At 39.1% G+C, this 16875-nt stretch overlaps 1 protein-coding gene across 9 annotated transcripts in view; it reads left to right on the top strand.

The window, feature by feature from the left end:
- LOC107307728 (cohesin subunit SA-2-like) overlaps positions 1-16875 on the top strand; it is a 50727-nt gene that overhangs the window by 7631 nt on the left and 26221 nt on the right. For 4 of the 9 annotated variants that reach the window (XM_015851241.2, XM_015851253.3, XM_015851247.3 and 1 more), the window contains 8 exons: positions 1058-1164; positions 2918-2989; positions 5225-5429; positions 6427-6578; positions 7993-8066; positions 8509-8632; positions 11788-11886; positions 14469-14548. In XM_015851241.2, the coding sequence (XP_015706727.2) occupies positions 1058-1164; positions 2918-2989; positions 5225-5429; positions 6427-6578; positions 7993-8066; positions 8509-8632; positions 11788-11886; positions 14469-14548 (913 nt within the window). Of the gene's footprint in view, positions 1-1057; positions 1165-2917; positions 2990-5224; positions 5430-6426; positions 6579-7992; positions 8067-8508; positions 8633-11768; positions 11887-14468; positions 14549-15392; positions 15547-16875 lie in introns of those variants that run through there. The other 5 variants (XM_085532235.1, XM_085532244.1, XM_085532240.1 and 2 more) reach the window with 3 other exon arrangements.

Here is a 16875-nt window from a genome sequence, read left to right as displayed (position 1 = left end):
TGTGGGTGAGAATGGTCTGAAGTAGGTTTGCTAGCTAAAAGCTTCAGAATGGCAAATAAAAGATTTTAAAAGACTGTTTTGTTTGCTTTAAACTTCTGATTCTATTTCAGCAGTTAGAATTTACCTTTTATGCATCAAATTCTTTTTCTGTCTCTTTAATTAATACACCTTCTGTGGAAAATGTTTTGGTGTCTTTGTTTAACAGTAGGCTAAGTTTTAGTAAGTCTTTGAAGTAAATGAGTGGACAGAGAAAACAGAATCATAAGAATATCTCATGTTGGAAGGGACCACAAGGATCGAGTCCAGCTCCTGGATCCACATGGGACTACACAAAATTCAAGCTCTACATCTGAAAGCATTGTCCAATCACTCCTTAACTCTGGCCACTTGGGGCTGTGACTGCTGCCCTGGAGAGTTTGTTCCTGGGCCAGTCACCCTCTGGTGAAGAGCCTTTTGCTAATTCCCAGCCTGACCCTCCCTGGTGCAGCTCCTTGCCATTCCCTTGGTTCCTGTTGCTGTCACAAGAGAACTGATTGGTGCTGCCCCTCTGTTCTTCTCACGAGAAAGCTGGGCCACCGTGAGGCCTCCCCTGTCTGCTCTTTTCTGGACTGAACAGAAGGCACCTCAGCCACTTGTTTCTTGTCTTGCCCTCTAATATCCTTCACTATCTTTGTAGCCGTCCTTTGAATGCCCCTTAACAGCTTTATGTCCCTGTTTTGTGGTGCCCAAACCTGCATGCAGTGCTTGAGTTGAGGCTGCAGCTGTGCAGAGCAGGTCAGAAACGATTGGCAGGTCTGAACCTGATGCATCACAGCATATAGTTGACTCTTTTGGTTGCCAGGACAAGTAGCCAAATAGCCACACAAGAAAACATAGTATTGGTCTTTCTGATTTGTATTTTAGTTCCATTTCACCTGTGTTTTATGTCCCCCTGTGTATATATTGCCCATACCAGCGTAAACTCATATCTTCCGGTATTTCTAAATTTGACATGAAGTTCTTACTGTGGTTAATGTTATGTGGGTCTCATTATTCTTTTTAAAAATCACTTGTTTAGGTATGGTAACAGCAGAGATGTTTCAAAATTCACACAAACGAGATGGGAACAAAATTCCATCAAACAGGATGGATGTCATGCAAAAAATGACAGAAACCTTTGATGAGGTAGGTGCAGCTTTGACTTTGTGACTTCTTTTATATACACATACACATACACATAATTTTATACATATACATTATTAAACATATGTATAAACAGTAGGATTCTCTTTAATAAGAAAACTGAACAGAGTTCCTACACCTTATCAGGAGCTGTATCACACTTCCTTTCTTCAGGAAAGCAATCTTGTTTTCTCACAAGAGAAATTTGGTGTTTACTTTAGTATCAGAATGTTTTCTTAATAAGTGACTTTTCCTTTCAGAGTTATTAGGGCTGACACACTTGATGTTCCCGAATCTGTGTTTGTCTTATGAGTTTTTTTATTGATAGCAACTTATAGTGGACCAACATCAGATTTTCTGCAGCACTTTCACAGTTGCTTTTGTACTTTTTTTCCCCCCTCTGAATTATTCTGTCAAACTGTAGCCATCAGCCTTGCTTTAACTGAGCATCTCTCAAAGACCAGCTGCTAAACAAATTCCTGCAGAGGATGAATTTGCCAACGTGTCTTCCTTGTGTTAAAACTATAGTAGCTTTTGGACTAACTTCTGACAGAAATGGCCTGATAAATATCTGGCTGTGTGAGTTAGTAATCTGGCACTTCTTTCCCAACTAAATTAACCGTAAATAGCATTCATGGTAGCTGCATACTCTGAAAAGTACGTGGTTGTGATTATTGTTACTATCACCCTGGCTGTGTTACTGCTCTGTAACTATTTCTCCTATTCTGATAGATAAAAACCAAGATTCTGCAGCTGTCCCAGAAGCTGTATTCTGCGTGCTTTGATAGCAGTGTTTTTGAGATTTGACTTGACTTTGGTTTTGAGACAGTAATTCAATGTGGTACTTTTGAGAAGCATTTTACTCATGAGAAATACTAGATGCTAATCCCTGTGTTAGATACTCTAAATCTTTTTAAATTTGGCGAGTTCTGAAATTCTCTTGATCTGTTTTTAAAAAGACATGTAACATAAAATCCTAAAATAATTTATATGGAATGAAATATTCCTAAGGATAATGTCTGATAGCTTGTTTGGTTTGCTTTTGATATATTATGACTATCAAATTAGTATAGGAACAAATGGTGTCTGAGGCTCAGTCGTTCTTATGTTAACCACATATTAGGTGATTGAAAAAATGTTTTGGGATTGAAATCATTTTTTGAAAGCAGAACTATGATAAGAGCAAAGTAGAGTGTTGTATTAAAATCACAGAATCGTAGGGGTTGGAAGAGACCTCCAGAGATCATCAAGTCCAACCCCCCTGCCAAGGCTGGATGGGGCTTTGATCAACCTGGTTTAGTGGGAGGTGTCCCTGCCTATAGCAGAGGGTTGGAAAGTAAGATCTTAAAGTTTCCTTCCAACCCAAACCCTTCTTTTTATCAGTTCCTCTTCCGTATCATTGCTGAAAAAATTAGTGAAAGTAGAAATAAATGTATTGCATTAGTGTATAGCCAGGTGCTTCACTGAGTCTAATAAAAACTACACATTTATGCCTTTTGTTTTAAAGTAATTGTAGATTTGAGGAAACATCTGATACTCACTCTGAAAACATTCCTCTATAATTTCAAAAGCCCAGAATGTGTATTTTTATTTTGTTTAAGACTTCAGCTGTTTAACAGTACCTAGTTACTAGGTGTTAGAAAGGAATGTATGCTGAGAGATGCTGGGAAGGTGGGTACTGGAACTATTGCTTAGTATCTCTGAGTTAACTGTGACATTTTATTGAAAGTCATTTAACTTTTTTCATGCATTGCAGGAAACTGGATTGCAGTACAAGAAATTCATTGCCTACCCTTGGATCCTAACAGTTACTTGGCCAGTGGATGTGGTAAGGCCCTTGTAGTTCTTTTCAACTAGTGTAGAAAAAGTAGTACTATACAATACTGTATGTGTACACTTACTACTATCATAGCATTTTCTGTAGCTGTATCTCAGCTGCATAATTCTGCAGCTGTCTCCAGTGTAGGGCAGTACATGAGAACTAGTGATATTGAAGTATGTATTGGTGAACAGAGATAATTATGCACTTCTGAGATCTACTTCATCTGGTTTGTTTTAGACCTCTGATTTGGGTTTAAACCTCTTGCATTTTGGAGTGCCTGTTCCTTGCTATTGATTCTAAAGGGAAGTGAAGAGAACTTGCTGAGCTTGCTAAGTTGTACTGATTTTTGGCTGGGGTAATTTTCTTCCTGGTAGATGGTATGGTGCTGCATTTTATGTTTATGATGAGGATAATGTTGATAAGACATTGATGTTTTAGTTGTTGCTTAGGAGTTCTTACTCTGTATCAAAGACTTTCCTGCTTTTCCTACTGCCTTGCCACTGGGAAGGGTTGGAGTGGACAGAACCAGGACAGCTGTCCCAAATTGTCTAGAAGGATATACCATAATCTGTGACATCATACTCAACAGTAAAACTGGGGTGGGTTGTCTAGCAGGGCTGTTTCTTGGGGTCTGTCTGGGCCCCCTGGTCAGCTAGCACTGAGCAATTGTACTGTGCATCATTAGCTTTAGTTTTTTTTGTTTTAATTTTTTTTCTTTCTTTCTTATTCAGCTGTCCTTATCCCAACCCAAAGTTCTTGTACTTTTTCAATTATCTCCTCAATCCCACTGAGGGGCAGAGAGTGAGCTAATGGTTGTATGATGCTTAGCTGTCTGCTGGATAAGCTACTTCATCTCCTGTAGTGTTTTAGAGAGACTGGTGCATTCCCCATCCCTTCCACCAACCTCTACCAGTGCACATGGCGTTTTTGGCAGGCAGTTTTATTTAAAAGCTTTCTTCATAAAAAGATTCTCTTGCGAACACACACATCTGATCAGAAGAATATATATATTTAAAGAAACAGCTTTTCTGTAATAACTCTGCCCATACATCACTTGCAGCATTCATTTCCTTTCTTACTTGGCACTTGCTACTACTGTAAAGTCGGAAATAAGTCTTGTAACCCGATCGGGAGCACATCTGAGATTCCATATTTCCTAATGTGCCTTGGTTTGCAGGCATTCCTGAGTCTATCAACTGTGTCTTCTTTCTTCCTGGCATGGTTATAGAATCCTAGAATCACCAAGGTTGGAAAAGACCACAGTACATATACTGTGAATGCATTTGTAGCTTTATTGTAACTTGCTCTTTGCATAACATCAGACAGATTGCCTACTTACAGTGTCTGGGGAGGGTTTAGAGACTAGGGTACCATTGGCACAGGTGAGTGACTCAGTATTTATCTTCAGGCTGTTGTCTGATTAAACTCTTTGTGCTGGCTGTGCCACTGAGGAAAATAGTCTCATCCTCTCCTCTTCTGCAGTTGCTTGTTTCAAGTTCCATCATGTCTAATGTCCCTTTCCCAACCCTGTCTCTTTCACCCAGCTTTTGTTGCTGAGCATGATGCTACATAGTATGGGATATCTCTTTGGTCTGTTAGTATCAGTTGTCCTTGTTGTGTCCCCTCCCAGCTTCTTGTGTACCCCCAGCCTCCTTGATGACATGCAGTTAGACAGCATGGGAAGCAGAAAAATTCTCAACTTCATGTAAGCATTGCTCAGCAGCATCTAAACTGTTGGTGTGTTATTACCACTGTTCTCATTGCAAATCCAAAAGAAAGCACCATACCAGCTACTATGGAGAAAATTAACTCTGATCTCAGCCAAAACTAGTAAAACCACTTAATCCAACCAAAAAAGCAGTTAGGTCAGGTTACAGCTCTTTTTCAGTTGCATCAGTTTCCTCTTAAATTTTACCATACAGTTGCAGGAACAGGAAGGGCCGCGTGGGGGAAATACTACTGTGCTACCTGTAAGGAAGCAGAGGCCAGGAGTGCTCATGGTTTATGCTTCATATGTCCTCTCCCATGTGTTCAGAGCTGCCTCCCATTTGCTGCTTTAAGTTGGGAGCTGTCATGACAGTGTAGCTCTACTTTCTATGTGTGCTTGCTTATTATGAGGTTGCACTTTGTAGTAGTAACAATGAGAAAAATTACAGAGGATCTAGGATTTAGCTGACTGACAGCAAAACTCTGGTGTTCAGTGGGAAAGATGTTCATGTATGCTTTCTTTTCCATGTGCAGAGCAATGAAGACTATCCTGTGATCAGAACAGGGCCCTACTGGAAGAAGTTCAAGGCCAATTTCTGTGAATTCATTGCAGTTCTTGTTCAACAATGCCAGTGCAGCATCCTGTATGACAGCTACTTGATGGATACTATCATCTCACTGCTTACAGGCTTAGCAGACTCTGTGATCAGAGCATTTAGACACACGAGCACTTTGGCAGGTAAAACAAATCTCAGAGTTGCCAGAGCAGAAAATTGAAAAGTCTCCACTGGAGCAGTTGTTCTTATTCATTAACACTGCTTTCCTCTTAATGTATGTTACTGTAGTATTATTAATTTATTCCCATTAGTAACTGAACAAAGCACGTATGTTTTAGATATGATTAATTTATACTGCTTCTTCTTTCCAAAGAAAATTTCCTTAATTCCTGATAAGACTAAATTTAGAATTCAGCCGTGATCTCTCTGTAATCAGTTACTGCTTTTTCTGTGTTCATAGTTTTCTTACTCCCAGTAATTAATGCAGTGAGGTTAAAGTTGCATTAAATACATTATCCATGAAAGCTTTCTTTGGAGAGTCGCTGTTCTTGTGGTGTCTGTGCTGAAAAGAACACTGCTTGTAGCACATTTTAATTTGGTGCAGCATGATGCCTCTAAAGCCGCTTTTTTATTTCATCTTTTTAAGCCAATAAATAACCTCTCTGCCATAAAATACAGTTATGTATAATTTGTTCTAAATACACTATTTGCTTCAGAGGCTCAGAAGACCACTTGAAATGTATGCAAACCAACATGTTGTTAAAGGAACATGAAGTTTTGTTAATTCAAGTGAAGAATTAAGCTTGCCAGCCTTTTTGGGGGCCAGCTTTCCCCCCTTTTATTTTATTTTTTTTTTAACTCAAACATACCTATACCGCAGCTCTAGACTCTTTTGCAGATGGAATTACTTAAACCCAGTAATTTACATCTCTGACAAGTCAGTAAACTGTTGCCAAAAGCTGTAAATCACCTGTAATATTGCTACATTTTCCTTTTTGATCATCATCTGCCTTTAAAACACTGTATTTTAAAACAAGTTACTTTAATGTAATGTTATTTCTATTGCGTATGATGAATTGGATTTGGCTAGCCTTATGCTTTTTGTGGTAAAGTGGTGGATGCATTTATGTTACATACATCTGAGCTAAGCTGTATATATTGGGTTTGTTTCCTTTACAGCAATGAAACTTCTGACAGCAGTTATAAGCGTGCATCTGAACCTTGATGTCAACAAGCACAATGCTCAGCGATTATATGAAGTGGAAAAGAACAGGATAAGTGGCAAGAGGACCAATTACAGACTTGACCAGCTAGAGAGAAAAAAGAAAGAGGTTGGGCAGGTGTTTTGTATGGGAGATGAGAGAAGGTGTAAAAAGTGGGATTGCTGACTGCATATTTCTGAGTTGCTGCAGTTCTTTGAGGTTTATAACTTTATCTAGTGCATGCTGCAGAGCTTTTGTGCCTGCCTACATTGGGCTGTATAAAAGTTACTAGGGTGATAACTGACCTGTATACTGTTAATTGTAATGTCTGTCCTAAATACTTTGTTAGCCTCTGATCCCTACACAAATACAGGTTTACACGCACATGTAATTCCTTCAGGAGCTCCAGAGTTGTGGGAGTGCAGTTTGTATGTTTATATGTATAAGAAGTCAAAGTTGTAAGTCTTTAACTAAATTTCAGTACATGAAATGAATGAAAAAGGACATGGGATTGCTGTCATTTTTCTATAATTAAAGCACCATGTGTGCCCCGGTGGCGCAGTGGTAGGAATGCCGCGTTGCAACACCGGGGCCCAGATGTTCGAATCCCCCTGTGGCGCAAGTGGTAGAAGTGCCGCTCTGCAGCACAGAGGCTTGAATCCCGGGGGTTGGACTCGATGATCTCTAAGGTCCCTTCCAACCCGCACGAGACTATTACCTATTACCTATTATTGTAAAAATGGTCCTAATGTGACCTGTATCTCTGCTTAGTTTCTATCATTTCTTCTCTGCTTAAACAGCTCCTTAGCACCTCCCAAGGCAGGACTTTGACTAGAAGAAATAAGTCCGCATTTGAGGTAGTTCAGTGTATGGCAGTCAAGCATAGCTCCTTCTCTCCTGACTTTAGAGCTATTTACCTGTGTTCTGTGCTTTGGATGTCCAACGATTCCTTCTGGTACAGAAACAGCCCCTTTTCCATAGGAGGAAGGGTTTGGTGAGATCAGAGTTTTTTTTAACATCTTGATCATATAGGAAAAACAGACAAAATGTTGTGTTAGAGTGAAGTGGAATCAATTTTGTTACCCTTTTTGATGCTATTGATGAAAAAATGTTTACCTTAAGCAACGTATATCCAGCATTTCAAAACTGGATGTTCTGGTTTTGGTTGAACATGCTTGTTGTGGAATTAGGTCCGTTCTGAAAATTCTTTGGCCTGCATCTCTTCTATCTCTGTGTGCATAGAAGGAGAATTTGAACCTGTATGTGAAGATTGCCTACTAGTTACACTTTGTGTTGATACAGGAAGACTCGCTGTATCAAAAATATTTTGTGTTTTCTGTCAAGGTTTGTAGTTGATACCTGTTAAATCTTTTATCAGTATGAAGCAGCAAAAAGGCCAAATGTCAGCGTAGAAACACCTCTCATTTTGTGTTGGTATTGTGTGTAAATAATAGTGATGTGGACCACAGCAGTACTGTAAATGCATTGATGTAGATTTTTCATGTGATGGGAATTGAAACATTCAGTTCTCTTTCTGTTTCAGTATGATCAGAAGCTTGTGGAAATACAGAACATGATGCATGCTATTTTCAAAGGGACGTTCCTAAGTCGCTACCGGTAAGAATAAAATAGAGCTGTGAGGTGTGTCTGCATTCTCCAGAGGCTCTTGTTTAGATTGCCAGGCATCAGAATCATGTTAAATATCATTGAGGCACTGATGTTGTCAAGGAAAATATAGTGGTTACATTATTCTAAGCAATTTGCATTTAGCAAATGACCTCTCTAGAGTTTGTTCTTAAGTTTTGCCTGCTAGCAACAGAGCAGTGTATTTGTGATTGAGATGGTATCTAGAACTTCATAGTGATGATTCTGTGAAATGTGTAGCTAAAAGTGGCTTAGTTGTTGACTGAAGGCTAACTTAGAATGTTAATATAAAGATATTTTTAATCTGTCGGATTGTGTATACTTAAGCAATTCCAGGAAAAAAATATTACAAATTATGTTTTAATGTGTATTAGGCACGTTAATCTATTAATGTTACGTTTTTATGATTTCACAGCGATATAGTCCCTGAGATACGAGCTACTTGCATTGAAGAAATTGGCAACTGGATTAAAACTTATCCAGATGTTTTTTTAAATGATGGCTACTTAAAATACATTGGATGGATGCTGTATGATAAGGTAAAGTTTTGAATTTTTCTTCTGTGCGGGGGCAGTAGATGGGAAGGCTTTTGATTTGGAAGAATCCTAAAACTTAAGCTGTTTTCATGCTTCTAAAACACGTGACAGATTTGGGGAACATGTGGCTATTTATCATGAATGGTTATTTACTGGAATTGTGGCAGTGTACTTCTGCAGTCTACCTTTAAAGTGTGTATAAATTCTGGTTTGCGTTAGTTTTAGGTACATGTTCTGTAAACAAAATTGTAGCTTACCACAAAGCCAGGAGGGGGAGCACAAAGCCTCTTATTTCCCTGCTTTCTGCCATTTCTGTAAAGGTAGATTTTCAGAAGCAACAAATCTATCAAGAGCCCTTGTCTTTTCCTGCATTCATTTTATCTGATCAGAATGTCTTTTATTTTAGTGTATGTTCAGCTAGGAGAATTATCAGACTGTGAGAGTAAGAAGCAATTTTTGATGATTACACCCTTAATAAGTGTTCCCATTCCTCCTTGATGGTAGTGGGCAGCAAAAAAATGATATCTCCTGGAGCCAGTTTGCTTTTAGAATATTCCATGGAGACATTTGTCAAATAATTCAGGCTGCAGAGTTGAAACACCACAGAAGTCTTCTAAATGTGGGGAAAAATCTGGCCAGGATCATCTGCAGTGCTGTGAACAGATATTAAGTTCAGTCATCTGGGAGTCTTTAAGGAGGAAAAATATAATAAAGTTAATGTTTTGTCTCCCAAATGTTTAATTTGAATGTAATCATTCTTTCTTCTCTATGACATACTGCTTTGCCATTATATCTCCATTTGAAGCACAGTATTTCTACATAAAAGGCTACTGTCTGGGTGCAAGAGGGTCTTCCATATTCAGTGGTAATACAGCCCTAAGTTGTATATCAACATCCCTCTTTGGCTCAGTAACAGTTTTGGAACAATGCTATAAGTTTTCAAGTAGTTTATGTTCATCTACTAGAAATAACATAACTTTCTAGAGCTTGACAGTAAACTTGACTGCCATGTGCAATTAATTGGACAATGTTATGTAACAATTTTATAAGCCCAGTCACTTACCAGTGCATTTGTGAAACCGAGTCACTTAACTTGAGAAGAGAAGAGAAGAGAAGAGAAGAGAAGAGAAGAGAAGAGAAGAGAAGAGAAGAGAAGAGAAGAGAAGAGAAGAGAAGAGGGCAAAGGCAGTGAGAGTGGAGATGCTTGTGCACATGCACACACTTGTACTTGAGATCTCCCAACATACTAATCTAGCTTTGTCTTGAACTTCAGGGCAAGTTTCTGAGATTTTCTCCTTAGATTTTCAGACAAGAAAAAAAAACCAAAACCAAAAAACCAAAACCTAGAGAAATCCTGTGGGAAATAGACTTCTGTTGTAATGAACTTGTCTTGACCATGTGATACTCCTGGCAAATCTCAAGAAACCGAGGTTTAATTTTGTCTCCCAAGCAACATGACTGTAAAGTGGATCCCACTGTTTTAACAACTTCTGAAATCCTGTCTTTTAAATGTTCGTGTTAACGTAGTGGTTTTCTTTCCAATGATAATGTTTTTGTATGCATACTGACATGGTTTGTTTTTTTTTTTTGAGGGGGGAGATGCGGGGGGGGGGCAAGTATTTTTCTCTTTAAACTATGTTTTACCTTGACAGGGTAGGTAAGCTGAACTTTCTTCATGCCTTAGTATTTCAAAAGTAGACCTGTTTTTCCTAATCTGTTATTTGGAGAGTCTTAAGGAAGAACAGTTACTCAGCCTGACCTTGTAAAATCGTCCATGTCCCAGCCTGTACTTGTAAGGCTTACTGTATAACCTCATTTCTTGGATAGGAGCAACACTGGAATCTTGTAACAGTCTTCTAACTGAGTTTATCTAAGCAGTGCCGGAGTCTATGTAAAGCTCTTTGATGTCAGTAGAGCTTCTCACTGTCATACTGATTTTATTTTCCTGGCAGTCTTTTCAGGCTGGGGCAAAATGTACTATGATACAATTGAAGGACAACATATGTTCAGAGTATCCTGAATGAAGATGTGCTTATATGATTTCCCTGTGCTGTCATTAATTGTTAGTTGTTCTCCAAGGACTATGTGACCATCCAACAAATCATTACAAACTTAAGGAAAAAAGAGGAAAGAAAAGAGTTAAAAAAAGAGAAATCCTCTTCTTTGAGGCATCTGTGAAGCAGCAGTACTAATGACGGGGGACACTTTGCAGGGATAACTACTTACCAACAATGCCAAGCTCAAAGCAACCTATTATTCTCAGCTATATAACACAATTTTTCAATATAGTCATCCCCATTAGCTGTGTGTTTTTGCTAGTGATGAACAAGAAGAGCTTTCATGACATGCTCATAAAATCTGCAGCGGCTGAGGTGACCCACTGCTTCACAGCTGCTATGATAGCATCACTGCTGGGAAAATGGTACCCATGTTGTCTATCTTTCATACTGAGAGTGGGCAGACAGAAGTCAGAAGATGCCAAATCTGAACTATACACTGGGTTCAGTAGGACAGTCCAGGCAAGACTGGATATGTGCTTCATGGTCTTCAGACTGGTATGGGACCTGGTGTTATTGTGCTGCAATAGAGAGGTGGTCTCCTTCTCTGGCCTGGCTCTGGAAGTTTGAGCCTTCAGCTTAGTCTGTATTGGAATAGAACTGCCAGAGTTGGTGGTTTGTCTGAGTTCCAGGAAATCCAGAAGGGATCACCCCTTTCTCAAAGGACAGCGCACATCACTTTACCTGCTGAGACCTGTGCCTTGAACTTTTTCATTCCTGGGGAATTCATGTGTTGCCATTCCATGGATTGCTATTTATCTTGGAGTAGTGACACACCCTTGCTTCCATGTTGACACACTGCTACGTCAGACACCATTTTGGCAGACTGCTCCTCTGCTGCCATCTGTTGCACAGCAACAGAATATAAGAGAATATTAGAAAGGTTCAACCTCTACTACCATACCAGTAATATTTGTCTCTGGCATCGTAAACATAATAAAACATAATAAAATAGGATGCATTACTTTCAGGGCAGCAGTTGTATCCATGACAGCTACCATGCTGTAGGCAACCACATAGAGCTCTTATTTGTGTAATACATATGCCAATAGTAAGTAACATCAGAGATAACATATTAGCAGATTTCTCTTTCTCTTGTAGCAAGCTGAAGTGCGGTTGAAGTGTCTTCTGGGGCTGCAAGGAATTTACAGCAGAAAAGATCTTGTTTCCAAGATGGATCTCTTTACTTGCAGATTCAAGGTAAATAGATTGCTGGTTTATTTGTTATTTAAGTCTGCATTGGGTGTATGCACAAGGCGTGATGTTTTTGGTAAGAGTTCATCTCCCTGTTCTTTTGACTGACAGAAGCTTAGAGTATTGCAGAAACAGCCTGCTTGACTGAGTGGCTGAAGGTGTTTTGCAGAGTTGCTTCCCTCTGCTTCTGTGGAGTTTTGTTTCACTTCAGGTTATGCACAGAGTGGTGTAAATGTGCACTGTAGCTGGTTATCTCCATCATTTATCCAAGGTGGCCCAGGCTTTTTTAAAAAGAACTTTGGAAGGTGGGAAGGAATTTGGTCCTTCTTTTTTTCTTTTTTTTCTCTCCTTTTTTTGTTATTCTTGTTAATTAGTTAAGCTCTTAGATATTTAATCAACAGTGTATTACACTGATATGGGAATAACTCTCTGCTGGTATACCATGTCAGTATGACTCTTGAAGAAGAATCTCTTACTTCTGAACTAAACAAGTTGCATGACATTCTGAAATACTGAGAGCTTGTTCTGTGCCTGCACTGACCATGTAGACTTAATATGTACGTGCCTTGATCATACTCGACATATGCATAAACATTTATCATATCCCAACATCCTTACTCATTCAAGAAATAAGCCTTTTACATTTTTTAATCCTGCCCTCTGTAATGATTTTGTCAGCTACTCGTATCCTAACGGGGCAGTATCTTTATGGTATGCAAATAAGAAATCTCAAGATGCTGTGAGAGGAGCAGTTGTTACCACAGTTCCTCTGAATCAGTCCATAATCAGTGCCTACACGTGGTGGTAATTCATGTTCTTTTTGCAAAAGGTGCAGTGCTTATGTGGATGTCAGAACAGTTGTTTATAGTAAGAGATACCTATAGACTGTTGTCAAATAAGAAGATACAGATTAATTCTGGTATTTTAAGAATAAATTGTTCAGAATGGGGAAAAGGAGGCTGAGGGGAGACCTTATGGCCCTCTTCCAGTACCTGAAAGGTTCTTACAGTGAGAGTGGGGCAGGTCTCTTCTCACTAGTGACAAGTGAGAGGACAAGGGGAAATGGCCTCAAGTTGCGCCAGGGCAAGTTTAGGTTGGATATTAGGAAGAACTTCTTTACAGAAAGGGTAGTTAGGTACTGGAATAGCTCCCCAGGGAGGTGGTTGAATCGCCATCCCTGGTTGTGTTTAAGAGCCGTTTGGATGTGGTGCTCAGGGATATGATTTAGTGTAGGGTTGTTAGAGTTAGGGTACTGGTTAGGCTGCGGTTGGACTTGATGATCTTCAGGGTCTTTTCCAACCTGGCTAATTCTATGATTCTATGAATGGAGCTTGGCTATGTAAGCTTTTTTTTTTTTTTTTTTTTTTTTTAAAACAGCTTTTTGGTAGTGTTCTCTCTTTCCTTTTAAAGGAAGGTTGTTATAAGCGACTGCAAACTGTGTAAGCAACTTGGTATTCAAAGACTGACGGAAGAGCTCTAGTCTGTTTTTACTGAGATGTTTCTTTGAGTGGAGGATGGTAATATATACATGGATTATTGCAAATTCCACCTCCCAAATGGAATATCAAAAAACAATAAACCCCAAAACACATTCAAAAGGAGCAACAACAACAACCAAAAAACAACACCCAAAACAAATCAAACCAAACTCCTCCTCCTTGTTGAAATAAGAGAAATCCAAGCAGCAGATATACAGATTGAACATCTCCCAGAGTTGAAATCCCACTCCTTGATGATGGGAAATGTAAATACACAATCATCAATCCATTTTCAATAAGCTGTATTTCACATGCTCCTTCTGTTACCCTTGAGTTTTCAGACTCAGGATTCATGGACTTCCACACCTTGCATCTGGGCTGTTAGAAAAAGGAAGATGCAAAGTAAAATGGGTGTAGACATTTAGAAATGATATGTGTACTGAGGAAGCTATTAGTCTTGAAACAAGCATGTTTGAAGGTATAATGTGCCTTGAAGATATAGACTGCACCGCGGAGTGAGTCTGTGGGTACACGGGACAGGAAACCTACTGTTTTCTAAGGTGTTTGTATATACACCAAGTTATAATAATATGAACTTTAGAGGTCAGGAGTATTGCTGCTGTTTTGTGAAGCACCTTTATGACTCAGTTCCTAATTGTATCTTTCCAGCAAAACATTGGCTTCTGTAATGTGTAGGTACACACACTTTATTTTTGATGGGAGGAACTGATTATATAATGCTTGTAATTTGAGGCTTACCTCCATTTAACATATTGAAGTGTCAGTAGTAACATCTTGGAAACAAGTTGTCAGTCACTTTTAATTTGTAGACTGTAGTTGATTTCTTGTGAACGCATACATTACATCTGAAAAAGAAATACCATATTACTGCATGATTAATTCAGTTAAAAAATTAACATGCTGTTAATTTTCAGGGGCTGGGGAACTACTTGGTAGTAATCAAGTTGCCTTGTGTCTCTTAGGAAATAGCTGCTGAAATAAAAATAAATCTCTGCTCTACTAGTGTAGATGATCTAGCTGTAGCAAAAGTATATGTTTATTGAGAACAAAACATGTTACATCTTTTTATTGTCATTTTACATCCATTAGGATCGAATTGTGTCCATGCCTCTGGACAAGGACCATGAAGTAGCAGTTCAAGCCATGAAACTCTTGATGCTTATGTCACAGTAAATAATTTCTTTTTTAATTTACTGTATTGTTTTAATGGCAACAAGATCCAGATAAAATTCTGATGAATCTTCCTGTAATCACTTACATGCTGGGAAACGATTGGTCCCAGCAGGATATGAATTACAGTTAAAACTGCTCGAGACGTGGCATTTTCTTTCTGTGGGAAGCACCAGTGTTAAGAAAACCTTTGCAGTCAGCTTCAGTATAAGAACGGCATTGATTTTATCTTAACGCTTCCCCTGAAAGTAAATTCCAAAGCGTTTTGATGTTGGCTTTTCTCAAATAGAGCGTCTGCCTGTTTTCAGGAAGCCCCCACCATATAACGTTCTGTCCCAGGCTTTCCAGATCTTGACCAGGAGCTCAGGGAACTTTGCCATCTTCCCCCATTTGGGAAGCATTGAACTTTGTTCAAATTTGGGCTACCAGATTCTTTGCTCCGTGGCAGAGAATCTGGGAGCTGTTAAGCCTGCAATAGGCTGACAGAAAGCGAGTAAATATCTGACATCTTTTGGCTGAAGTGAAAAACTAACAGAAAAGTTGTTTTGTTGGTAAATTACTGGTCAGCCATAGATTGAAAAGGTGATGTCAGACTGGAAGGGGGGGGGTGAGGGGGTGGAAACTGGACTAACATAATAGAAATATGTGGGTCCTATTCCAATGTATCCTTGAGCAGTATGTTTATTTTACAACTGTTTTGGCAAAGTACCCAAAGAGTAAATTTTCTGTGCCTCTTTTTGAGTGCAAAAAAGAAAGAAAAAAAAGATTCCAAAAGCCCAGTGCATTTCCTTGTTAATACAGTTGAGATTTTAGGGGAGTCTGTAAGTGTCTCTTCTGTTTCAGGGTTTAAGATGGATTCTGCTGATGCAGTTGCTTGTCTCCATGTACAGCATGGTGCATTGTTCAATAGCAATTGGTTATCCGTTTAAGCCAGAAGTATTGGTCATTGCTAGAAGAGGATGCAGAACTTAATGGACCAAATAATATGGTGTTCTAGGTATATACATTAAATTTCAAATACGTTTATACACTGAAGTGATACTGTATAGTCTGGACACACTCCTATTTCACACTCCATTGATTTGAGTGGCATTTCTCTAGGTTGCTCCAACATACGCATCAGAACAGCATGTGACGACTATGAATGCAGCATGCTCTTCTGAAGGAAGTACCATTGTTTGGATCTCACTGCTGGTAGATAGGGTTATATTGTTTCTGTGTTTACAATATCCCTTTCTACATCAGTTGGTTCTCTGGTGTGTAGCTGTTGGAACAAAACAGTGTTGTGTCTGTGTGTAACGTGTCCTTGTGCCAGGAGGAGTAGCACACCATTGTTGAAGTACAAAGATATTGAACACCAGTTATGGCTGTCCCTGTTCTGTATCTGGACTAACAAGTGCTGTATTGGCTGTGCAGCTGTTTATTGCCTCTGGCTTTATTATGCGTGATCATGTTCTCATTAACGTGAACTGCAAAAGTTTGATCGATGTTTCTTTTTTCATCAAGCAATTTTTCCCCCAGATTTTTCTTTAGTACACTTTGATTTCCAGTGTAAGTTCCAGCTAAAGTTTTCTCAATGACATTTTCCCATCATAAGATGAACTTTTCATTGTCAGAATGAATATATTTTGTTTTCAGCTAGTCTGCCTGGAGTCCTAGCAATACATTCTTCTTTCTCTTTACTCATCTGTTGTGTAACCATCCTTCTTTCTGTCCTCCTCCCTCCCAATTGCTTTGAGTGTTGCTGGTTTTGCTTAATTACTGTAATAATGAAAATGGGAATTGGGGGCATAGTGGGCAAATTCAGTGATAGATATTCTTTTTGATAAGGTAGATAATGATCAGTCTATAAAACCTTTGTGAAGAGCATGTAGTCAATACAGTCTCCACTACAGATTTGCTAGTAACAATCCACATTGAGTTGCTTTTCTTGAAGCAAGGGGAAAGGCTTATGCTGCAGTACCTACAGATATCAGGAGGGACTCACTGCTGATGTTGTGGAAGCAAAACATTTCAGACTGAAAGATAAGTGCTTCAGGGAGCTAGGAGATATGGTTTAATGGTTTTAATGTAGGTGTGGTAAAGGGAGGACGATTGGACTAGATGATCTTGTAGGTCCTTTCCAACCTTGTGATTCTATGATCATGGTTCAAAACTGGTACCTGGATGTTGAACAGCAAAGCTGCCTGATGCATGCAGTAAAGCATGAAGTGAGGCTGTGGACGTTGTCTCCACTGCCTGTAAAGAGTAACAGGTGTAGCAGTGCCATTTACAGAAGCTATCTTGTATGTATTGCTGTAATCAGTGTTTATGCAGCTTTTAGTCA

Source organism: Coturnix japonica, chromosome 1 (assembly GCF_054131305.1).
Source record: "Coturnix japonica strain WE chromosome 1, WE-NBRP24, whole genome shotgun sequence".
NCBI lineage: Eukaryota > Metazoa > Chordata > Aves > Galliformes > Phasianidae > Coturnix > Coturnix japonica.
This window is presented reverse-complemented; position numbering and strand designations above follow the sequence as displayed.